This window comes from Dysidea avara, chromosome 4 (genome assembly GCF_963678975.1).
Source record: "Dysidea avara chromosome 4, odDysAvar1.4, whole genome shotgun sequence".
NCBI lineage: Eukaryota > Metazoa > Porifera > Demospongiae > Dictyoceratida > Dysideidae > Dysidea > Dysidea avara.
In genome coordinates, this window is record NC_089275.1 from 25,501,415 (window position 1) to 25,528,140 (window position 26,726).

At 38.9% G+C, this 26,726-nt stretch overlaps 2 protein-coding genes across 2 annotated transcripts; one reads left to right on the forward strand and one right to left on the reverse strand.

Annotated features, from left to right (window-relative positions):
- Positions 1 to 57: 57 nt before the first annotated feature.
- On the reverse strand, positions 58 to 15,740 carry LOC136254533 (uncharacterized). The gene is made up of 11 exons (XM_066047268.1): positions 15,587 to 15,740; positions 13,260 to 14,113; positions 11,928 to 12,478; positions 11,470 to 11,867; positions 4,744 to 4,848; positions 4,429 to 4,605; positions 3,039 to 3,168; positions 2,545 to 2,695; positions 2,290 to 2,460; positions 1,385 to 1,477; positions 58 to 701 (listed from the first exon to the last, which is right to left on the reverse strand). The coding sequence occupies exons 2-11, from the start codon at positions 14,103 to 14,105 to the stop codon at positions 159 to 161; spliced, it is 3,165 nt and encodes a 1,054-aa protein (XP_065903340.1). The 5' UTR covers positions 14,106 to 14,113; positions 15,587 to 15,740; the 3' UTR covers positions 58 to 158.
- On the forward strand, positions 15,699 to 26,512 carry LOC136254538 (dnaJ homolog subfamily C member 5-like). Its single transcript, XM_066047275.1, has 6 exons — positions 15,699 to 15,814; positions 16,456 to 16,525; positions 17,598 to 17,654; positions 18,486 to 18,596; positions 18,857 to 18,898; positions 26,111 to 26,512. Exons 1-6 carry the CDS (start codon positions 15,771 to 15,773, stop codon positions 26,411 to 26,413), a joined length of 627 nt encoding a protein of 208 aa, XP_065903347.1. The 5' UTR covers positions 15,699 to 15,770; the 3' UTR covers positions 26,414 to 26,512.
- The last annotated feature ends 214 nt before the right edge of the window (positions 26,513 to 26,726 follow it).

Consider the following 26,726-nt stretch of genomic DNA (forward strand, 5'->3'; position numbering starts at 1 on the left):
AATGCACAAAATAATAAAGCGAATTACAGTAATTACAGTATGAAGCTTCAACTGGTATAAGTTGAACCACAATCAATTTAGCGGTATTGGGAATACTCAAAACCAATTATACAGTTTATACAAACAATAAAATTGCAGTTGTTTAAAAAATAATATTGTTAACAGTTGGCAGCAGCAAAGTAGGTAGTATTATTTTTAAACTCCTCAATATTATCATAGTCTACTGCAGTAGTACCATTAACGTGATGCGGTGTCATAGGATAACCAAATATGGCTATAACCATCTTGCGCTGTGTTGATGGCTGCATAATGTTTATGGTATAAAAATTCCTCAGTTCATCTCCAGTAATAGAGTTGACAATATCAGCTATTTGACTGTTAATATCAAACTGGTATAGTTTAACTGCAACTTCATTCCATAAAGAAGTGGTCTTATCACTCAGAGTAACCTTCTTCTGATTTAGGACATCAACGTATGAATCTTGTATTTTCCTGTAGTTGTCTCCTTCTGTGTTCTCTACTAGTTCATTGTCACGGAAGTTAACTAAAAACTCATCCATCACACCTAGAATATGATCAGGATCATAGGTACCACTTTGTACTAATAGTTCAAATGTGATCACATTGGACCGAGTTGAGGAGTAACAAGTTGCCACATAACCGAGTTGTTTAACTGTCCTCAAATAAGCAAAGCAAAGATCCTATAGTATAAAAGAACCAACTAATAATGGAAGACACATACACCCTCTATACAATATAGATCAAATCAGCATTGTAAGTGGGTTTGATAATCCGGGTCATGTGGGTCTGGGTCAGGTGGGACCCAGGTGAGATCACATGTGATCATAAATCAACAAGCTTGATTGCATTGATGGAAATGGATTAATTTTGAATATACTCAAGAAACTTACTTACATGGAACCACACCCACCCACTGTCTACATAGATATACAGAGATGAGCTCCTATTTTATATTCATAAAATCAAGTCTCACCTGCTAGGTATTGGTTCAGTGGGTCAACTGTGTCAACAGTACTGATCCACTTAAAACCCTGGATTGAATGAATACCTGTTTACAGAATGACTAGCTAAATCACTATACTACTGTACATGTACAGTAGACCCTTGGTTATCCGACCTTCATTTATCTAAAATTGAAAATGACTGTTCTATTAGAGTATTTTAAGTGCAGGTGTAGAGTATACAACAGATCTTTGTGTATAAATGTATGGGCTTAAGTTATCTGAATAATTCAGTTATCTGAACACTTTTGTCATTGCCTGAGAACAAAGAGGTGGTCAAAACCTTTTACTCTGCTTTTATTGAACAAAACTCTCAAATAAAACAATTACTAAACACTATAATAGAGCAATCAATGATTTACCTTCATGATCAGTTGTAGTAAACCTGACATAGCTGAATTCTTCAGAGTGGCACCAGAACACTTATTCTGATCAACATGACAAGCAGGTCCAATCTGTAACAAGAAAGTGTTGTAAACTTGACTGACTGTTACTTGACATTATACACTTCAGCACACTTAAAATGTACAACAACTGCCAATTGTACTACTGCATTTATTCATACATGTAAGTAGGAGGAAAATGTTGTAAGGTCTATGTATTGTACAAACTTTATTGGGCTCTTTCACTATGTTTACTTCTGTTACTAAGCAAAGATATCAATCATTATCACAATTGTTACTCTTTGTCATGAATGTCAATTGACTATATACCACCAATGACTGAATACTAAATGTCCACTAATATAACATGTACCTGCAAGTGTAGCAACCTCCCTTGTTTCAATACTTTTTATTCTATGATCCCTACTCAAATTTCTAATGTTTTCTTTTTTTACAATAACATAATTCGTTACTAGTGAACCATCATATACACTGTATCAAAGGAAACAAGAGTTACCAGGCACATTTTAAAAATTACAAATGTGACTGAATGCACGTCCCAACTAGCAACTTCTGTAATGCTAAGTGGCCATTCTGGTTTGTTTTCAACTATGTTCCACCTGTAAAATGAGAAGCTGAAACCATGACATGTTAACCACCAATTAACACCTACGAGGTAATGGAGAAAGAAATGAGACACAGAGGTCAAGGTAAGTCCAAGATGTGTGTATTATAGCTGCTGTGCTTGATGAAAAGGCACGTCTGGGAACAAAATGAGAGGCTGAGGCTGGTTTATGAAGGGTAATGTTATTGGGCAAGAAATTCCCAATGTATAATCTTCACTGACTATGTACATACTTAGGAGTGTGGTATATTAACATCACCTGGTAGATCACATTGACCAGAGAGTTCTTATCCTTTGGGTTCAGTGGTTGCATGGCCACACTAGACACTCCCTGACTGATCATAACAATCCGACTAGCACAGAATGGATCTTGTGCTGTAGTGTTTGGTTGTGATAACATCTGTCTCACTTGATCAGCATATGAAATGGCCTGTGGAATAATAAAATGACATTTGTTTCCTTACACTGAGTAACACACTACCACAACCACTCAAGGAAACAAGTAATACAGTACCTTAGACTTCAGTACATTTCCATGCACCAGACAGTTTGTGTTGAATGACATCAACACATTCTTAGCATGTTGCTTCATCTCATTGGATGTGATAGTTTGTAATTCTGATAGAATTGCAGGGTGTTTCCAATATGGTTCTTGAAGGATCACCCTGTAACAGTAGTAACATAAAGTATATGTGTGTCTTATTTCAGCATGTAAGAGAAAGTTTCAAGGAACAAGCATGGAGCATAGTACATCACTTGGGTAAAAATTGCACAAAAGTTTGTGTGTACATAACATTAAGTACACAAATACAGCATACTACTATATAGAGTGTTTGTTATGTACCATAAATTTGCCAGAACCAGGAATTCACCAACCAAAGTGATTAGCTATTACATACTGTTCAATACTGACTGCATAGTAAATGAGCCAAACTTTTATCTTTAAAATACTGATTTCATTCTTCAGTCATTTAAAGCACACTATGATACTAGCAAACAGTAACTTACGGTTGTATGTAAGAGCGTATATATCGATAAGGTAGTTGGTTAAAACTGTACCCCTCATAGTAACTGATCAGTGCATGTAATGTCACTTGATAAACATTCTCATCAACTTCATCAGTAGCATTGGATATCTCTGTAAGTGTGTACATATGCTGTTATACCAGTGTACTATTAGAAATCCTATAAATGCATACATACAACCTTAACTGTGACCCGCTGAGCAAAAACCGACTGTTTTCACAAAATTATATAAAATGTATTGAAATAAACCAGGTAAAAATACGCGTGCTACATAAAAATTTATGTGCATTTTAATAGCTTCGGTATGTTCTAAGTTCAAATCAATAAAACCTACATACATAACCAGATTCTCCTGTTCATTGGGAGTAAGAAAATATTTGTTTCGTGTTCGTACAGCGTATGGTACGTGCGTTATGGGTGCTTATTTATAATGTGGTAAAAATAAAGTTTACCATCATAATTTAATTGTTGAAATGGCCTTCTTCTTTGCCCACAGAGACGTGTATGGAACACACTATACCCGAATCGATGTGCCAGTTCATGGTGAACAGATAGAGCCAAACCCCATCTCCATAGCTTGAGTTATGATCGAATAAATACATGCAAGTGCCTGTATGTTATTTGCCATATTGTTGCTGTATAAATCGAGTTTATTCCTGTTCCAACTATCTATCGCTATAACTCCAACACTATTCATCATAAAAGGCTGAAACTTTGGCTGTCCACTCCTTTGTTACTATAGATAACAGAGAAGCAATAAAATGGAATTCGAGGCATGTGCAAAAATGGCTGGTTTTTGCTCAGCGGGTCACAGTGTACTTATGAAGTACAGTATACAGATATTGTACAATTAGGGCTGGGACAAAGCTTCGAATGCTTCGTGGGTTCGAAGGTTAAGTAAACTTTGAATTTTAAAAGTATTCTTTGAGCCATTAGTTGGTGTTTACCTATGCATGATTGCAGTATAGTGGACACGTCCAGTCGATCGATCGCGTCATTCAGCACTGCTGCTATGCACTTTCCAAATGCTTACAAACTTATTGAATAGAATTAGAAAGATAAAACTTAAGAAGGATGCTAGTAAATACAAAAAAACCTATAACTTGAAAGCCAACAACATTTTATTAGCGAAAGTTCGAAGGTAAATTTCAATATTCATCCCAGCCCTATTTACAACATAACAAAAGTGCTTTTTTCTTCATTCCATCATTTCATCTACTAACTGTATAAGCTGCATAACAGTGCTGTAACTGTTACGATACGTTTACAGTAATGGATCAAATAACAATATTGCAACATCCTAGGACTAATCTGATCACACAAATGATGTACATAAACACTACAACAATGACAAAATTGCACTAACACTGACCTTGTAGTAGCAGGGTAAGGTACTGCTTCATCACTTCTCCATCACTGTAGCCACTCACCTTCATCACTAGCCCACTAGCAGTAAATGATAGTGACTGAGTGTAGCCAACCACTGTAGCTGGGTACAGGTCATTAGCCATCACTTGACTGACATAGTTGAGAAACAAGTTGTTCAGAGCTGCAAAGGAGAATCATGTACACACACAGAGAAGTTGTAATGTCCTGTCCATCAATAAGTATTCTGTTACTATACACTATGTGTAATCACAGTATTATGTACACATTATGGTGTACTGTATGGATACAGTTTACTAACCAAATTGCCTAGGTGTATCGTATGACATTGAAGTCTCCAGACTACATACTAAGTCAATCTTGGGAACATGGAACTGTTCATCCTGTAGCCACCATACTGACATTCCTGTAGAATATACAAAATATGTATGTATCCTCAGTGTGTGTGCGTTTGTGCAGTGTGTGTAGTGTGCATTTGTGCAGTGTGTGTAGTACTAGTGTGTGTAGTGTGTGTGTGCATGTCCTGCATGAGGCAGCATAGCCAAGTGGCCAGAGCATTGACCTGGTAATCGAAAGGTTCCAGGTTTGATACTCGGTTATGCCAATTTGGTGTTGTTGTTTTCTTGAGCAAGAACTCTACTCACATTGCTCCAGTCTACCCACCCAGCTGTATAACTGGGACTTGGTGGCCTGGTGTCAACTAGAGAAGCAGCCCACCCAGCTGTAACATCAATGGGTACCTTGTGTTTATTGGGGAAGCAAATGCCTTCTCACTTAGCAGTGTTGGATCATTGTGGAACTTCGGGTTCTGCGACCTCTCTCCATGAGACCTGGACAATCCTCCTGTGGGTTACTAGTCCTGCCCCAGGAGGGTTTGCAGGGACAAGACTCAAGTGCCTAAGTGGTGCATAGGCATCCCATCCCAGTGCTGATTTGCTGGGAGGCAATAGCTGTGTTTCACAATCTTTGCTTTTTGTTTGTGTGTGTGTGTGTTGTGTGTGTGTGTGTTGTGAGCGTGCGCGCGCACGCGTGTAAGAGAGTTGAAGTGAAAGTGATAAAATTTGTCAGAACAGAGACAAAGTTGATCTGACATTGCATACCAATGCATTACACGTGCCAATTAAGCTGGGATATTCGCTCCCCCAGGAAATTATGTTTTGAGAAGGTAAATGATGGCTATTTCGACACCCACAACTTCTTCAGCAACCTAAATGCTGTATCATTGCTTAAAGCACTTGCGTGGGCAAAGATCAAACAAATAAGAGTGCTATTATTTCCATACAGCACTGTGTACGGAAAATACAGCACTGTTGATCATGTGCATAATACTGTACTTTAAATCACCAGAAGTAGCCAAAATGATGCTATCTGTTTGTTTTATGCCCAAACTTGTACTACTTAGACACTTATTGATTATCTGGAGACTGAAAACGGATGTGGTTCTAAGACACTCTGACAAAGACAACCAGAAAGCACTTTAAACCAGTTAAAGCACTGCCACGCTTGTGCAATATGAAAAAAATAGCACTCTGGCATGCTCTCAAGCTGAATAGAACACTTGGCTTCACCTCGTACTGTATAGTCTCTTGCCCACATCCTTGTGCTATTTTTTTTTCCATATCGCACTCGCTATTAAACCTTGATAATTGGGGCGAGCCTGAGCGAGCCCCACAAATGGCAGTAGTCACTCGTACATGTACGTCTGACCCGTACATCTGATCATTCCCGAGAGTTTACGTAATGAACACGGACAGCCCCACACTGGTAGTGCTTAACTGTACATACGACCGTACGTCTGACCATTCCCGAGAGTTTACGTAACGAACACGGACAGCCCCACACTGGTAGTGCTCAACTGTACGTACGACCGTACGTCTAACCATTCCCGAGAGTTTACATAACAAACACAGAAAAAGCCCCCACATGGCTTAGAATTTGTCGCTTGTCACACAACTTATTCTTATCAGATTGACATGGACAGAGAAGACCGTCTTGGAAGAAGGCTGGGAGAAAACGAGACAGGGCGAGGAGGGAACACTGGCTGGTGAATGCCCGGGTAAATGGTACGTGTGTCCGGCACGTTCACGAAAACTTCCTGTACGTATTTGTACCACTTGGCTTAGAATTTGTCACGTGGGTTACACCTTCTTATCTACATAGATATGGACAAAGAAGACTGTCTTAGAAGAAGGCAGGGAGAGACAGGGCAAGGATGGCAGCAGAAATGCCACATGAAGCACAAGCAAGTAGACACCTGATAAACACCATGCACACACGCAGAAGAGAGCATGCAGTTGGCCAATGAAACTGCAGAAGACAGGGAGATAAGTCCTAGCTGACTATGCTTCCCACACAGATATGTAACTATATACTGGCAGGCCACTGAGCCTCCCAACTTGAACTTTTTTCACCTTCCTCCAGCTACTTCTAGAGTAGCCTGAGCATTTCTGTATGTATAGCTACAAACACACACAGATTAAACGTTATTCATGAAAATACAGTCGATGCCGCATCACTTTTTACACTCAACTCAGGCTCGCTCCATCATGCTTTTAGGATCTGTCCAGTAACAAATCATAATGAAAGAGTTGATACATCAAAGCTGTATACAGAGTGCATGTACTTGTTGTGGTAAGGTACACAGTGCATTACTGTCAATAAAGACAAAGGCTTGATTCCCTTGCAAGTAGGGCTGAGCGATACTGCCATTTTAGTATCACGATCGATACTAAAGCCACTATTCACGATACTGAATAGTTCACGATACTGAATAGTTCACGATACTTACAAATAAGTCAAATCATAGCTGGTGCCATATAATGTATTGTTCAGCATTCCTGCAGGAAGTCCATATAGGTGATAGCAAACTAGCCACTATCATCCTTGTTTACAGTAACAGTTATTGTAACACATGCTTTGAGGTTGTTATGGTGTTCACACCTCTCTGCAGGGGAAACTAGATGGGTGGACTTTAAGGATTCTTAGCCAACTACTGCATAACAAATGAATTTTTAAATGAAGGTAATGTACAGGCATGGTATCACGATAGTTAATAACAAGATATCGCGATAACGATACTTTCAAAATATCACGATATATCGCTAAAACGGTAGTATCGCCCAGCCCTACTTGTAAGTGCTTTTAAAACCTATCAGGTGCACCTTTTAAGAAGTCCTTGTTCTATTAGAGCATATCGATTTTTTAAGGTGGAAAGTGACCAGCCATGTACTAGTACTGTAAGTAGGTTTTCGTGTGTGTGTGTGCGTGTGTGTGTGCGTGTGTGTGTGTGTGTGTGTGTGTGTGTGTGTGTGTGTGTGTGTGTGTGTGTGTGTGTGTGTGTGTGTGTGTGGGGGTCAGTCTTTATCAAGACTATTTTTGTTGGCGCCTCCTCGTGGTGACCCCTGGGCGGTGTTTTGTAGTGTTTGCAGATACCGGCTAAAGCCAACAAGCCACAATTGGTGTTCTTGTGGAGTAGTCCAGAATCTAATTGTGGTTCTCTTTCTTTGGGCTTGCAATCCAAGGAAAGCACTTGTTTTGCACTAGAGAGTGACTTACTTTGCTTTTTTTCTAGTTAGTAGGTTATATGACTGTGAAACGTCTTAAAAAACATCATGATTTAATTGTTTGTTCTTGGAATGTTCGATCATTGGTTGAAAACTCAGGTGATATCCGTATTTGTCGAAAGCAATGTCTTGGTGATGATTTGTTGTGTGATTCGGTAGATAGGAAGTTGGATTTGCTGGTGGGAGAGTTACAACGTTATAAGGTGTCAGTGGCAGGAATTCAGGAGACCAAATGGTTTGGAGCGGATGTTTGGCCAGCTACCGGTGGATATACAATGTTGCATTCTGGAAGGTCTACTCCTGGTGTGGGTGATGAAGTTACTCGGAGGGAAGGTGTGGGTATTGTATTGGATAGGAGAGCTACTGCTGCATGGAGATCGGCTGGCGAGCTATGGAAGCCAGTTGGCTCTAGGGTAATTATGGTTAGGTTGAAATGGACTCGACAACGTTGGCAGGGATCAGATGAAACTTTTGTGACTATTATCTGTGCCTATGCACCAACTGCCAAGGCTCCTCTTGGCATTAGATCCCAGTTTTTGGAACAATTGCAGGATACATTGGATGATGTTCCTCAGGATGACACCCTTGTGATGTTAGGAGATTTTAATGCTAGGGTGGGTGTGTTTGATCCTGCCAATGGCATGTGGCATGGAACTGTTGGTAGATATGGGATTGCAGAGAGAAACTTTGCTGGTGAAGAATTTCTTCAGTTTTGTGAGTCAAATCAGCTCACTGTGATGAACACTTGTTTTGAGAAGAAGCCAGTACATCATGGCACTTGGGTGCACCCGGCAACTAAGTGTTGTCATATGATTGATTTTATAGTGATGAGGACCAGCCAAAGGAGATGCTGTTTAGATGTGCAGGTGATGAGAGGAGCTAACTGCTGGACTGATCATTATTTGGTAAGAGGCAGACTGAGAATGATGCTTCCACAGACAGCTGTTATTAAGAAGCGCCCCTTACCATTTGCTGTGCATAGGTTTGCTATACCCGAGATGCGTGACTCTTATGTGCAGTCATTGGAGGAGAAGTTGTCTGATTGGAGCCTCTGTGAGAGTACGGCAGAAGAGTATTGGAACCATCTGAGATCTTGTATAACAAACTCTGCTAAAGAGTCTATTGGTAGAGGAGTCCGCTCTAATCCAGAGTGGTTTGAGGAGAGTGTCAATGTGCTGAAACCATTGATAGAGGAGAAGAACCAGGCACATTCAAGATACTTGCAAGTTGGTACAAGATCTCGTAAACGAACTTTTAGAAGGCTCCAACGTTTGGTGCAGAAGGCTGTTTCTAATGCAAAAAGAGAGTGGATTTTGAAAGTGGCTGCAGACGGTGAGGAAGCTGTGAAGGATGGTAGAACTAGATGGGACTGTATCCGTAAGTTACAGCGAGTTCATGGTGGCAGGAGGCCAGTGAGGCCCACTGCAGTTCTGAAGGATGATGGTCAGTTAACTAAGAGACCTGAGGAGGTAATTGATTGTTGGTACCAACATTTTAAGAAAGTACTTAATGTCCAGAGTATCTATGATGATGAAGTGGTTGCTGCTATGCCTGCTCTTGAGCCAATGGTACATCTTGATGATCCCCCTACGATGGAGGAGCTGAAGACTGCTTTGTCTCGACTGAAGGTGAGGAAGGCAGGTGGACTATCAGGGATCCTTCCAGAGATGATTTTGTGTGGTGGTCCTGCTTTGCATAGCAGGTTGCTTACTTTGATGGAGGCTGTGTGGAGGGAAGGAGAAGTGTTTAAGGATTGGAAAGACGCTGTGATCGTACCAGTGCCCAAGAAGGGCAACCTCCAAACCTGTGACAACTGGCGAGGGATTAGCTTGTTGGATGTTGTAGGGAAAGTGATGGGTCGGATTATTCAGGAACGGCTTCAGGTGATTGCTGAACAGTTGTTACCAGACTCGCAATGTGGATTTCGGAGGGGAAGAGGTTGTGTGGACATGATTTTTGTGGCTAGACAGTTGATGGAGAAGACAAGGGAACATGAGGACTCACTGTTTATGATGTTTGTGGATCTGAAGAAAGCTTATGATTCTGTACCTAGGAATGCTTTGTGGACTGTTCTGGCTAAGTGTGGTGTGCCTCCTACAATGCTGAGCATTATCAGGTCCTTCCATGAAGGGATGCAGGCTGGAGTTAGGGTGGGGAGTACTGTTACCAATTGTTTTGAGGTTCGAAATGGCTTGAGGCAAGGTTGCACCATGGCGCCAACTTTATTCAACATCTATTTTAACGCAATGGTGACCAGGTGGCGTAGTCAGAGTGGGGAGGCTGGAGTGCCTATTTTGTACAAACATGGTAGAAAGCTGGTGGGAGATCGAACTGCAAAGTCTAGGTTATTGAAGGTACAGGTGACTGAGTCACAGTTCGCTGATGACCTTGCTTTGTATGCTGTAACTCGTACAGCCTTTGAGTCAGTTTGTAAGAGATTTGTACAAGTGGCAAGTTTTTATGGTCTGACTGTTAGCTTGCCTAAGACAAAAGGTTTAGCGGTGGGAGCCGCAGTTGGTGAGGGTGATGATTCCCCAGTGGTGGTTGAAGGCGGTGAGATGGAAATGGTGAGAGATTTTACTTATTTAGGCTCCAAGTTGTCTAGTGATGGTGAGATCACTGCAGAGGTTAGCTGTAGAATTGCTAAGGCTTCCAAAGCCTTTGGTTGCTTGAGGGTACCAATCTTCCTCAATCGCACTCTCTCCATTAATACTAAGAGAGCTGTCTATAAGGCTGTGGTGATTTCTATTTTGCTATATGGAGCAGAGACATGGACTCTGAAAGCTCCTGATGTGAGAAGGTTAACCACATTTCACAATCGTTGTGTACGAACAATTTTGGGTGTGTCTAAATTCCAACAATGGCAAAATCATATTACTACCCAACAGTTATCTGGACAGTTTGGCCTGTATTGGTCGATAGCTGATTTTGTTTTGGATCAAAGGTTACGGTGGCTTGGTCACCTGGGCCGTATGAGTAGTGACAGATTGCCCAAGCAACTTTTGTTTGGAGAGCTATTGAAGAAAAGGCCTTTTTATGGTGCCAAGAAGCGATGGAGGGATGAAGTGATGTCTGACTTAAGGGCAATTAGTGTTGAGGATTGGTATGTGGTATGTCAAGATCGTGAAAGGTGGTCTAACTTGTGTGCAATAGCTGTTGATGAGGTAGCACGGTGTAGGGAAGGAAATACTTGTGCTGCCAACAGAGCATCCCAGGAACGAAATTTTCCTTGCATTTGTGGAAGACGTTTCAAACGCCAAGGAGATCTGACAAGACATCGTCATTTCTGTAATGTGTACAGTTCGTCACTAGCCCAGGATTCGTCCTGAGGCTCCGCTGATCATGGTACTTGTTGCCGTGGGCGGCTTCCAAGGTTCCAAGGTGTGTGTGTGTGTGTTATCGATACCTTTACCCATATACACAACAATATTTCAATAATCACACAGCTGTACAGTGTATCTCACCTTCTTCATTTTTCACTTGGGTAGGCAATTCAGGGGGGTTATCACCCACAGACAAAATCTCCAAGTCTTCAGGAATAAACCTGTTCTCAGCTGGTAGGCTCAATTTAACATTTTTGTCATCTTTTTTCCAAATATTCATGACATTAACTGGAGTATCAATCTTGTTAAAGTTGGTACTAAACCACGGCTCAACCTCATTCAGTTGAGGCCAAGGAAAATCTTGTGGTCTGGTAGAATTGCTATCTTGCAGGTTTGGTGATCCAATAAATACCAGACTATTGGATGGAGTTAGTGCATTAAGTGTATCACGGATTAGTTTTATATCAAAGATGCCTCTGCTGGGAGGACTTAGAAAATCAGCTGCATCTTTAACCACTCGCATCTTTGAAGCTAAATCACTATATATTTAAAGGGAAAGAATTCATCAAAATATTTAAACAATATTTATAATTACTTACCTGACATAAGAATGGGGATTTTCCTTGTCCTTAGTGTTAAACAGAATGTTACTTAACTTGATATTTTCATTCCACATGCTACGCCAATGACTGCTAGAAACAGCTGTCAGCATTCTAATATATTGGAAAACGGAAGCCACAACACTCTTAACATGCACCAAACCATCATCAGTTAAGTCAATCCCTACAGCATAAAGCGAGTAAGAGTCTGTATCAACTTCAGTGTAAGCAGAGACACTGTAAGCCCACTGCTGTTTCTTTAAGTGATCCAGTATGCTCCCATGTCCTTCGTCCCCAATATAGCGACTGATTAACGAAGACACACGGTTTCTGTATTTGTCCTGCAATTTAGGAACCTGCCAGTAAATGTAAAGGCTGTGGGTTGGTTGTCCAGGAGCAAAGTACACAATTTTTCCAGTGTATTCTAGTGGGAATGATGTTGCACTGAATGTTAGGGCAGTAATGTTCCTGTTTGGTATATCAGAAAATGTATTGTTCACCCAACTCTCAAGAGTGGATATTGATTCCTTACCAAGTACAGCTAGCTGCATCTATAGACACAAGTTATATTTTTCACACATTCAATTGTTAATGCACACATGGTAAACATAACACAGATAATGAGTATTAATGACTAAGGCACTGTATTGTGATATGATGAGCTCATATTATACCCAAGCAGGCATACTCTGATCTGTACCATAATTGTAGTATCTATATTGTAAGGGCTTCTGGGAACTTGAGAATTTTAAATGGGTAAGCCAATACTCTAATAGAACAGTCAACTTTAAAGTTCATATATAGGTAGTGCATGCATTGTGTCTGCATACGTTATCACTATAAGGTGGCTATTGGTGTTCTTCAATTGATAGGTAGTATATGAACAGACATACGAACTTGCGATTTATATTCTCAGAATGTTGGTAATTATGTCTATGATGCATGCATTGTACTGTACATACAGTGTACTGCGGTATGCCAAAAAGGCACCTGTTGGGCTGAAGCAGCATCTACTGTAACGGTGAAAATTCTGTAACTTTATTGCCATTATCAAGTTATACTTGTCTGAATAAATAAGCCATTCAATAGAAAATTCTGTTAAATCAATTAATCAAAAAGCAATTTATCAGGATTTTTTTTGAGCCGCTCTGAAGACACTTTCACTTTTGCCTATAACTAAATACTGCCAAGGCACCACAAAGGAATGGTTTCTGGTCAATCTTTTTTTTTGTGCGTGAGAAAATGTAAACCTCAATATTAACACAGTACAGTACTACTGTATGACAACTAATTAGCTAGCTTACAAAGCACTTTAATATAGATAATCCATACCTGGTTAGCAGAATAACTATTATTATAATACTTGATTAGCTGGTCCCTAATATCTGTCCTGTTAAGGGTTCCAATACTACCAATATTGAATCTTGAAAATGGGTGCTGGGGATTGGAGACATTCTTCAATAGTTGCCATTGCTTCCAACCAGGATCATTCAAATCCTTATCGTATTCTGAATTAACTGCATTCATTTCCCCATATGTGGAGTTTGCTGTGAACAGTGGGGCGATAAAGAACTGGGCAAACCTGTCTAGCGCACCCTCCAATGAGTCAGTGTTAACAGAAAAGTAGTAATTTGTGTTCTGTGTGGATGTGTACGCATTGTCGTAGCCACCGTTGGTAGAAAGATAATTTGAATATTCACTTTTGTCTGGATATTTCTTGGTGCCCAGGAATAACATGTGCTCACAGAAATGTGCTAACCCATCTACTTCAATAGGATCATTAAAAGAACCAGCGTTAATGTCCATAGCAGCAGCTGCTTCTGTAGCTTGAGGATCAGATATCAATAGAACACGTAATTCATTTGGCAACACTAGAATTTTATAAGAGCGATCATCATTCTCTGGTTTGATGACTGTGTTGGTAGAGTTAGTAGATTCAACATCTTCATCAGAATTCCGTAATATAAAGAAAATCACAACCGCAGATACAACCAACACTGTGATAATCCCACCGATAAGCAACACTGACGCTAGCTTATTTCTTGTGAATATGTTTCCTTTTTTGGGCGTGTCTGGTGTTATATCAACCCTCCCCTTCTTAGGTGATGGGTCGATGAATGGTGCATCATCGTCATCAGCACCTTCATTGTCCAATAGACCACGTACCTCAGAAGACATTACCAAGCCTACAAAGAAGTACAATTAAAATATATATAGTTACATTAGTATGAACATTGCTAAAAAAATAATTGCAACATGAGTGGAAGGACGTGCTATAATGTGGACACCTTGATACAGAATACTTGTCCATAGTCCCATTCGTAGTACTAAGTACATAAATTTAAGCTCCTGAAATCAGGATATCTCTGTAATAATAGAATGGCACCAAGAAGCCTGGGATAGAGGGGCTCCATTGTATTCATGAAGTACTAACTTAGAAAGGAAAGGGGGGCTACAGCCCCCTTAGCCCCCCCCCCCCCCCTTAAATCCGCCCCTGATCATTTAAACTGAAGTTTATGGTGAGTAAAATGATGATGGTGATTTTTTAAAGAAGCATAGATATATCCAGTTTACCAGATAATGCATTTTCAGTTCTATTAGAAAATTTTTCCATGAATTGACATGTACAGTACATGAGGGTAAAAGAAATTTCATTGAAGGCATTGCCCCTATAGTATGGCATAGTCAGAACTTGTACATAGTGGGAATTTGTGGACTTTACCAAACAAGACTTGTGTGGCTGCCTATGCAGATTACAGCATTTTTCCATGGTATTACTACTCATCACACATTCATGACAAACGTATATTGTAGACATTGTTGAGGATTTCAACTAATAATTAGTGTAATTTAATTCAAGACAGTTGTATTCCAGCCACACAAGTACAGTAAAGGAGAGCAACAGCTAATTCCAAATTTTCCTTGAAGTTTTCTCCTTTTACGTATTGTATAATGTAATTTTGGCAATTGAATTCAACACATTGACTGCATGCATGTTGGTACAAGAATTCATAATTAAATTTTCTTCAAGAAACTAATCACTGTTCATGAGATAATCATTTTTGTCATGGAGAATTACAAGTTGCATGGGAAAGCTGATAGCAAGTTAATTAGCTTGTTCATGAGTGGCCACACCTATCACCAATGGTAAAGTAACTATCACTGTTGCGAAAGTTGCTGCTGAAGAGATCGTAATAGAATTATTGCCATACAAAGAGTTGTTTACTACAGTTTTACCTGAACAGGTCTTCTAGCAGGTACTACATCTTCTCTGTCAATTTTGTTACATAGTGGCTAGCTGGTAAAACAGATAATAACAAAACAAGTTGATGTTGTGCTACACTGTACTTCTAAAAACCAGGCGCCATGCAGCTAGATAACTCACCTGGAATTAATTAACTAGCCTCCTCAATGATATTTAGACAATGGGTGTGGTGCAAGGTGACACAGGTAGGGATGAGAAACAAATTTGCTTGGCATAGTATCCACATAGATCATGTGTGTGGAGTTGTGATGCAACACACACTGTAACTAAATAACTCCTAGTACATAGTACTTGATTGTCCCTTGACAGCTTTTCCCGACAAAAAAAAACAAGCACAATGTGGGCGTTTCGCTCACTTTCCCATTCATAGCTACGAGTTTGTTATACGACTTACAATCTTCTAAATAGAGTGGCCGCTAGAAGTTCGTCGAATCAGCTTCGCTTTCTGTACAGTCAGGCCTTCTAGAGAGGAAACACTGGTAAGGGAACTGGGTATCAAAGTTGGTCAGTCATTTAATTTCAATCCCTATTCCGGACTCCAGTCCAGAAGGAGGCAAGAAGGGTGTTGCTTAGCTATCATGGGTGATAAAGGCTTTGACGCGGAGGCCTCCACAGAAACAAAGTAACGATAGGTCTAGTGGTGTTTTGTGGTGTAAGATAGGTTTTATATTGATTTCAAGAAAAAGCGGTGCGTGAAATATTAGAATCCACGCGCTGTTTTTACAGCCGTCTTCTCTCCGCTTCTGCACTTTGTATTCGTCTTTGTGTTTAGGCTACGACGTGTTTATTTGTGCACTTTTGTGTCAACCAACTACACAGATTAAAGTGTGAGCATGACAAACTTGTTGTCATTCCGATGATTCGTACATTAGTCATGCTGTACAGGCTTGCTGGGTTGTGTACAAATGTAGTTTGGCGTGTAATTCTGTAGCTCATGGTCAGTAGATGCAATATGCTATGAATAAAATTATGTGAAATACTATGATTATGATTATAGTAGCTATAAGATGACAATTCCCCACAATGAGTTGTTGATTGCTGTGAAAGTGTACAGAAACCATATCTGACATTCAACATGTGCAGTACCAACTCACTATCGGAGTTTGCTATACTCATTTTTTGCCCTGCGTGATAATATGATTGTATAGTGTGTTGCCTTACAGATTGTTAGCATCATAAGGGTATCGGCCTGGTATACAGACTAGCTGTTTTAATGCTAGTTTATATTGGTGTAGTGTGTTACTGTACTCTTATCACATCTAGGTCCTTGTATGCAGTACTTGGATTGGAGAAAACTGCTACTCCAGAGGAGATCAAGAAAGCATATAGAAAGGTAATGTATGCAGATACAGCCCTGTACGTATAAGGGCTAAATGATGCACTGTGAATAGATAAAATTACAGGTCACCATTAACCAACAAGTGTGTATCAGTACATGCGTTGGCTATGTGATTCTATATTATAAAGGGTGTAGTAATAATCAGGCCACTAATGTCACCTGATCTACTTTGAAATCCCATTAGTGTACCATTAAAGTGACAGTGATGGTTTCCACATATCCATTAATGATGCCTGGTGTTGTTGCCATAAGTCAGAAATGCAAGCTGGTGACTACATTATTAGCCTATGACTAGCCTTTAGATCTGTGGCCTATGACAGTAGTCGAGATAAATCAACAGTTCGCTATAGTTTTCTTCTTGAGATGGAGTATGACTTACGTGTAAGCATCAGTCTTGCATGTTGAACACTGCTTGCAATGATTTTTACAAATGGTCCTGTCTGGTTGGCAGAAAGATTTCCCAAACTCTTATGACTACTGTACAGCGTACCAGTGAGTGATGTTTCCATATTGGTTATACAGTATATTAAAGACCTGGTAGTACTGGAAATGATGCGGGCGTTTGCAGTTAAATGGAACCAGACTGACTGTGGCATCTGACAAGTTATATTATATCAGAGTAGAAGTTAATACTTAAGTTTCGTCATTTGTAGAGTTATCCCACTAGGTAAAGCCTTGTAATAAAGGGAGTGAGAATCTTGACACTATACTCTGTTGAACACACACACGCACGCACACACACACACACACACACACACACACACACACACACACACACACACACACACACACACAAACGCACACATGAAATCCCAGATGACTGGATTAAGTGCAGTACCAAAGACTGGGGTTTTTGTCGACTTCTCACCAGGAGCTTCTGTAGTGCTAGTACAAAATGAAATTTATCAAAATGTCTGTGATAAAAGGTTTATTCTGTTGATTGGGATGTGTTTCTGCCTTTTAATATCAGAAGTTATTATGAATTGTAACTGGTTACTTGCACAGCTGTAATTATTGAAACTCCTTAGATTAATAGATTAAGAAATCACATGATGTTCTTATGTAGGGAGCACTGAAATACCATCCAGACAAGAATCCTGATAATCCTGAGGCTGAAGAGAAGGTGAGTTATATTATTGTGACCAGTGAAACCTCTTAACAAACTCGTTGAATCAAGGAACAGAGGCTCAATATAAAATGTGACCGTCTCAGCAAAAACCCGACTTGTTTGCACAAGCATGTGTATTGAGAAAAACGAACTTTAAAAATAATTCGTAAAATTACGCATGCTACAAAGTAAAAAAATATGCAAGATTTTATTGGGCCGGTACTTAGAAGAAGGTAGACTCAAATCGATTAAAACTATATACCACCTTATTTGCCTGCTCATATATGCATGTAGAGTTCGAAAATCATTGTTTTGTTTCTGTAACTCCAACGGTATGTGTGTCATGTGTTTGTTTACAATGTGGTAAATGTAACAAGATCGTCATCATTTCTTCTACCAAACCGCCTTCATATCCATATGAGCAAGTGACTACAGGGCTAACACTATACCTTGGCTGATGTGCTAATCCATGGTGAACATTGTAAGCCAAATTGCAGCATTGTAGACTAATCCAAACGGAAGTTATGGTTGTGAATGTAAGCGCCTGTGGTTTATTTTCAGCATTGTCCCTACTGTCTTGCACTATAATTCCATAACTACTCGCCACAGAAGGCTGAAACTTTGGTGATTGATTCCTTGGACACTGCAGATAATGCTGAGAATTTTTTTTTTTAAATTCTGAATTTGTCCGAACAAGTATGGTTTTTTGCTGAGGCGGTCACAAATAAGACATAAGGTTTCTAGGGTAATACAAAAGTTGGTCGAATAAGTTGGTCCCACAGTACTGGTAAAATTATGTGGTGCTTGTCAAGTGTAGGGTTGATTGGTGTTGTGTTAATGTTACAGTTTAAAGAGATCAGTAAAGCTTACAGTATTCTATCAGATGAACGGAAGAAGGCGATATATGATCAATATGGCATGAAAGGTATACAGATTGCAGAACAACTCGGAGAAGACGTAAGCTAATACGTGATACTGTACAACACAAAAATTGACAGAAGAAAAGGTTGACGGATTAGTGTGAATCCATCAACTGCTAATTCATTAAATGATTAGCACTTTTAAAAGTTGCTACTTTTATTTATTAGTCAAAGCTGATGAAGTGTGGATTTGTCAACTTTTTCTTTCTGTTATAGTTTGCTGTTGTGTGGTGGTAGACAATTGTGTGTTGGTGGAGTATATGCTCTTTTACATGTACTTGTTTGTTTGTGTTTCAGAACATGTGGGTGTACGAGTTCACACAATCGAAGAGTAAATTGGTTAGTTTCATTAATGTTTTTGTGTGTATGAGATAAGACTAATGTAGTGATGTGGTGCCTCAGGTTTTTAAAATCACGAAGATCCTCGTGGTAGGTCTCTAACTATTACATTTAAGGCATTGCTTTATATAAACTCAACATTTCAATTTCCCATGTCCCAGTGGTTAGGATTTATACCTGAGGTTCTACCATATTTAATGAAGAGGTGTGGTCATAAAACTCCGTTGCATGTGCAAATTACCAGCCATTTTTGTAGGGCAAAAGAAATGCGATGTCAACAGGAACTTATTAATCAAGCAATGATAAAAAACGGTTACTGTAGTTTGAGTACTAAAACCATTAAACTCAGGCATGGTAAAATAAGTTACCTTTCAAATGTTAAAGTAAGTTTTTAGGAGGTAATTTAAATTTTGCGTTCGTAAACCAGCTGTACAGAAAAGTCGATCCTTTATTCTTTTTCAGCAAATCCTGAGTATATATTGATAAAGTATGACTACAAGGTTTGTACGTTTTTCGGGTAGTGATTGCTTGATGCAGTATTGTAGTGCTCAGAAATACTTCAAAAACATTTGCCCTACATCGATCTTTTTGCCCTACACAAATCCGGATAGCGTTATGCAGAAATGATGTAATACAGTACCACACCTTCTTGTTAAACCCATCTATAGTATGTACACGTTGGGCTGGATCCTCAATAATTCATGGATGTAATTACACATGATCTTTAAGTTTGGTTCATTTGCAGTTCTGCTCAACCCACTATTAATATTTCAAAATCATTTTGTTCAAATTCCTGAGACAATATTTATGATCAATCAAATTTTTCACCATTCAATTTCCTATGGAAGTCATAAAAGTGCACCGTATCTATTACAGCCCTCTCCCGAACTTGTGATGAAGCTAAACCACACATGTCTGTTGTTGACACCTTTACTGTCACCACTGATAAAAAATTTTATATCGTGATATGATATAAAATCTTTGTATCGTGATATAAGCCTGGGTATAGATTTTAGCTATAACTAGAGAAAAATGTACCCAGGATATCATTGTACACTGTACTTTTTTTGATAAAAGAGCTTGCAATGTTGTATGCTAGTCATGTACCATGATATATTGTACTTCCAGTACATCAGTGTAAATACACTAGCTGAGTGATGAGTTTATATATTGTGATATATATCGTATCATGATATATTGTGTGCAATAATCGTGATAGAAAATATCCTATATCGCACACCACTATACTGTACATAGTCTTTCCTTTTAAATATTAAGTGTGCATTAGTTTAAGGGGACAGTATCCCAAGCCATACAATTACATTTTTATTTTATTATTTCTGAAATCCGGTATATGTTTATGACTCAATAAATTGTTGCATTTTATTGCATCATGCCATAAAATGGCGAATTTGTCATAAGATAACAGTAGGAATCCTGCAGTTCACATTGTTGTTTGGTAGCAGAAAAGATTTGCCCTATAAAGTTTTGCCCTATGTGAATTTCTAACAACTATTTCAGCCAGGCTCTTGTAGATGGTACAAACTTGTCCTGACACTGACAGTAACTTTTAAATAAGCCTGCTCATTAATTTGGCTTAATCAGTTAATTAATGATCTACAATGGGCTAGTGCTGCTGTTCTTGTAGCTACATTTCCAAGTGTTCCATGCTGTTGCGTTATCTTTAAGTATTTAGGCTAAAGCTGGAACTAATGTACAAATACATCCTAAAAGTGTTTTCAAAGCTTTGTTACAATGTCATGTCAACAATTATTGAACACGATTTAGGTTAGTAGGATGTACACTGTAGTACAAACTCCTACACTATGTTATAGCTCCAGTATAACCTACTATATCAAAAAACAACAACATGTAATTGGTAGCTTCCACAAGGAGTTACAATACTTGTGCAACTGTTTAACATGTTAGTATCCATGGTAATGAAGCTTTGATGAGGTAAAGCAGCATCCGAACATTATGAAACCAAACAAAGCGTTAAACTATTTGTCTCAGCCCCAATTTAGGCCATTTACAATCTTAAATAGTGTACATGGCTTAAACAACCTATCTATACTTGCAACTCCATCAGTTATGTAGGTAGTAATTTACCTAGCTGCAAACGACAAATGCCACTTGGTAATTTTCAAGAAAGTGAGCTGTAATAGCCTGTAATGAGGATAGTAATTTTTTGACACAACAGATCTGGAATGGTCTATAAGAGACTTATTCTTGACAGAGGTAAGATGTTTTAAATAGTTAATTTTGACGATAGATACCTTGATTGCTGGTCTAAAGTAAGGGCAACCATACTGTGCAAAAGTTCCTTTGAAAACTCATATTGTTTATTAGATAATTGTGTTGGATTACTAACACCAAGACTCCCAAAAACGCACTGGAAGCGCAAACAGCTCATGTTCCTGATCATTGGGAGGATGGGGTACTAACTTAGTTAAAAACTGATAATGGGCTCAAGTGGAGAGAGAAATGGAATGAAAAAAAAAGTTCCACTTAGACAGAAAACCATGGAATAGGCAGTGTGAAGCTGGGTTTCAGCAATTGTTGTTAATTGAGACATGTCATCACACCACTCAGCAACCTGGTTCTCTGTAAAATTGGTCACTAAAGAAACAGAACCCAAAGGATAGTAAGAAGGTACCGTCAATAAATAAGAAGGATGCCAAGTGGTAAGTGTTACTGTAGTTAAAATGGTAGCAAAAGAGGGACACAAGTGAAACATGTGCAAGAGTGCAGGCCACTGATTGAGTGCATTTGAAGCATCCACCAACAGAGCACCATCAAACAATTTCTTCATTGCATGCACAGCAGCCTCACACCCACCACGCTGGCCAGCACAAAGCTGTAGGCAGCCAGCCGCATTCATACACTGTAATATCTTGATTTTGTATAGGAAGAATGGCTTTAACCTAGAGGATTCTCTATACCAATTGGGCGAACCCCAGGGTTCTTATCAAGAGCAATTTAGCAGTTGTTTAAAAGTGGTCAAAGGATCAACCAAGATGTAGAAATCCATCGAGCCACTGAAGCCAGGGAGCAACAGAGATCATCTGAAGCTAACTTATATGAGGTACATAAACGTCACCATCCCTGGGTATCCATTCCAGAGGGCCCAGCAGCACCCTTAATGAGGATAGTTGTGAAATTTATATTCTATCTATGGTGGCATCAGTAGCATGAGAATGCCTGCATGTGTGTAGTGTAAATAACTAAAGTTGAATATAGTGTTTCAGAACAGTTTTGTAATTTTACTGTAAGCTCAGCATTGTTTCTATTGTTGCTTATGTCACTTGCAATAATCAGAGTGCAAATAGGCCACTGAGATATTCTATGGCTTTGATACAACAAAAAGCTGAAATGTGTAGTCTTTACAGTGGGCCTTATCCAAAACCACACAAAGCCATACAAGTGCCACATACTATCCATTTTATGAACACTATACTTTCGTTTCATTTCTGCATCACATCCATGATATTTTAACTGGGGGTGTAGTTTGTACATGAGCCTATGGGAGAATGGTAAGTTCAGCCTATAAGAGTAGCTGTAGCTTTATGAGACACAGGTATGTTGTTTTATTGTTTAAAATATGGCGTTGTAAGATGGCAAAACCCAGGAATGATGCCTCAAAGGAGGTTTATTTTGCTGCGTGCACTAATTAGAAACTTCCATAGATTTGTTTAATGTACCGTAAATTGGCAGTCTGCCATTAGGACAGGCAATGAAAAAGCATGTAGGCTAATTGAAACAATACTGAATGCTAGATTGAACACAATAACATGTCCTTTGTACCGACTCTATTTAGTACTTGTTATCAAAAAAAACCAACTTCTAATCTTTATTCCTGGGTTTTGCCATCTTAGACTGCAGTATTTTTAACGGCAAAACAACATACTTATGTCTCACAAAGCTAGAGCTACATTCAACACACCATTCGCCAATAGGCTCCTTTAGAAACTACACTCCCAGCTAAAATATCACGGGCGCGACGCGGAAATGAAATGAAAGTATAGCATTCATAAAATGGAAAGTATATGGCATTTGTATGGGTTCACATAATTTTGGGTGAGGCTCACTGTAAACGCACAATGTAAAAAATGTCTACACAACTAAATAATCATGAGAAAAGGCAGGGTATTTATAGACAAATATTTTAATGCACATTTTTTTTCATTATTTATACTATCTACAGTACCATACACTCCATAGATCGATAAAAATAGATTGATACAATACATCATTTTAACACATAGTTCGTACACTTGAGGGTTCAAATTCATTGAGATTCATGTTTGGATCCAAAGTTGTGCCATCTGTTGTTAACTTAGATCATAGTTCCTTTATTTCTTCGTCTTTCTCCTGTATTTCTTTATTTTGCTCCTTTATCTTCATCGTTTGTAACTCAGGCACAGTGTATATACCAGTGATATTACTAGGATTGCATAACTTTACTTCTTTCAGGTACTCCAACTGCAGCAAAGGGTGCTTGCCATTCATACACATAAGTAGCAGGACATCCAGAATATCTCCCATGGTTACCAATTGTTTATGCAAACACCAGTAAATCAGAGCTTTAGGGAATGTATCCCACAACCTTGACCACTTTTCTGATGATAAGGGATAAACACCCTTATTTCAGTGCTCATTTAGAAGGGTTGCAACTCCAGTCTTGTTGTCACCATGCATGCCAGCTGGACTAATAACCCATAAGTTGGGCCACACATTCATTGTTCAACATCTTGAGTGCTTTACCTCAAGTACCATAATGTTCTCAGGTATGCAAGTTTAGAATACGTATTCATGAGGTTTCAAATGCTGTAATCAGACCTGCTGTAGTCTGAGGCAGCTATTAGTTTATTTGCTGGTACGGTGTCCTCCAATGTGACTGAATACCTGAATGTTTCAACCAGCACTTCTATAAGTAGGTCAGCATATACATACCTAATGGCAACCTTCATGTTTGCTCATGATGCTTTTGTATTTGAAAATATAACAATATGGTATTTATATTAATTTTGTGCTTCTATTGCTTCTTATCATTTTGAACACCTTCCCTTGGGGTACACGAGAGGACTATACGGGAAGTCAACATTTCTATTTTCAATTTTCTTGATGTTCTTAACACTGGCAGTAGTCAATTTACGGGCACTTAATCTTGTTTATTCTTCGGCTTTGGCTGCATAATAAAGGTAAACAATGATAATACTATTGGTAGAATCTTAAATATGTGATTTCCTCCATTACTGAAAAGCAATGTCTAGGCTGTTGGCTGCAAACTCTCTAAAATATCAAACAGTATGGTAGTACTCTATATTAGGATCATGACTTCATGACAGCTTGGCAGCATTGGTTAGGCAAAAAATGTCTTCAGACCAATCCCAAACCCTTCCAGAAAGTTTTAATGGAACTTAAAGTTTTTTCTATTTAACAGAATTTTATACTGACTGACTTACTAACTAACTATCTGTTGCCTCCAGCCAAGCGTATCTCAACAATGGATAAGGTTATGGGCTTGATTTCTTCACTGTTTGATGTTGCTTCGTCCCGAGATGTGCCTCTTCGCCAACCGCATTATGTACAATATATGCATCATGGACTTGCACAAAAATTACAGTAGGAATATTACTCTATTAATGACCTACAGGGTGTAGTAACCGTACCTGATCACTGCACCTCGATAATAGGTTTCATTTGTAGTTAGTCAATTACTGTATAACGCATCAGACAAAAAAATCTTAGTATGCATGAGGTGCCATAAAGCGACAAAAGTGTCCATGTAAAGCTAGATTTGATTTAGTTTCACATCATATCTACCATATAACAACTTGAAACACGGTAAGAAAACTTGTACTGGAGCCAGTTACAAGCCTACAGGAGATAAATAGTGAGTTTATGGTGGTCTTGTTGTGAAGAATGCTCTAGAATTCCCATTAAAGGGACTGAAAATCAACAGTACAGTGGTAGAAGCAAGTCATAAGTTAACTCTTGGATGTTTTTGGATACGTTTAAGGGCCCAATACAGCAGATGGAGCTAGAGAAACGTGAGGAAAAACAATTGCGATGGTCTGCTAGGTGGAGAAGTGACTCAGGAAAGTGTAACAGTGATACCATTGCTTGTACTGCTAATCCAACTTTGTACCTAATCAGAGAAGCATATTGAAATGTGAGCTTCAATAGTACAAAGCACTACAGGCTGAGCTGCAGTGAAACTAAATGGAATTTAGCTGTACGTATGGACACTTCTGTTGCTTTATGGCACCTCATGCATAGTAAAGTTTTTTTTTTATCTGATGCGTTATGGCACAATATACTTGACTACATGTAACTACAATTGAAACCTGCTCTGTTTTAGCAAAGGATAAAATGCCCTGGAAACACATTTTCCCCAATGTTTGTATTGGTGGTTAGCGGCACGTAATTTTGAAGATACTAGCTGATTAGTAAGACTGGCAAGGCCCGCTCCACATAGCACTGATCACAGTACATGAATATAACAAAGTTTTGACAAATTGAAGCCTGATAGATGTGAATATTGTTACTTATAACATACATGTAGATAATATACCTACTGTCAGTAGGTATATTATCTATGCTTATAACAACAGTGGTAGCCCAGCAGTCTGATGGAGTTAGTATTTTCAAGTGTTCTAATCAGGTTTGAAACATTCACAGATGTTGTGCATGACCACAAACATCCTACTTTGTAAGGCTTCTCATTACTTAATGACCACACAGAACTAGATACATGTGTACTAAGCATAAAGGATGGTCACTATGTGATTAGTAGGTAATCATACACATTTCCATGCAAGTCGGGAATAATTGTACTCATAACCTCCAAAATCGCATGCAAATGTGTGTGATTATCTATACAAAAAGTAAACAAACAAGTAAAAGAAAAAGTGAATTTTTTAAGTTTGATTAGGGATCATAGAAATAAAAGTAAGTAGTGAAACAAGGTAGGTTGTGTATGCCTGAAGATATAGTATTAATCCCTTATTTAATTGTGAATGTAGGGAGTGGATGCCACTTCAGGCATAGGTGACCTCCCTTATTTCACTACTTTTTATTCTAATCAAACTTAAAATTCCTTGTACTTGTAACACGCTAGTTGTGATATGCTGACAGCATAGCACCACTACATAGGGAGATGTGTATACATTATTTGCAGTTAGTATAATTGACATTTTCATTATCTAGTGCTGCCTCCTGTGTTTATTCTGCTTCACTGGATGTTGTTGTTGCTGTTGCTGTTGTTTCTGTTGTTGCTGCTGCTGTGGTAAACTACGATCTAAAGATGGGGATTTCCCTGATTATGACTTTCCACCTGATGAAGAGGAGACCCCATTAAACAAAGATTCTGCTGAAACGTACAATGGAACATCCACCTCAGATCATCCTCCTGCTGCAGCAACTAGTGGTAGTACTCCAATAGTATTAGGTTTTGGAGGGAATGATGAGCCGGACACTGTTGTCACCACACAGCCAACTAGTAGTAGTTAGGGTTTACAACTGTTTGTTAATGTTTGAATGATGGATTTTTTTAGCGATCTTTTTTTTGTGTGAAAAATGTGTCATAAAATTGTATAGTCATCACAGGAATGTTTTTGTATGTTTTGATGGCCTCCTGGCACCGCTGAAAGGCACTGTACACGAGTAATGTTGATCATAGGGCTGAGCGATTGTGAAATTTTGCTACTTTCACGATTGTAGGATGCAACATATGATTGATAACCCACTTTACGTACATCAATAGCACTATAATTGCAGTGAAACACCATGCTCACTAGCACTTGGCTATCTGTGTCTTTATCAT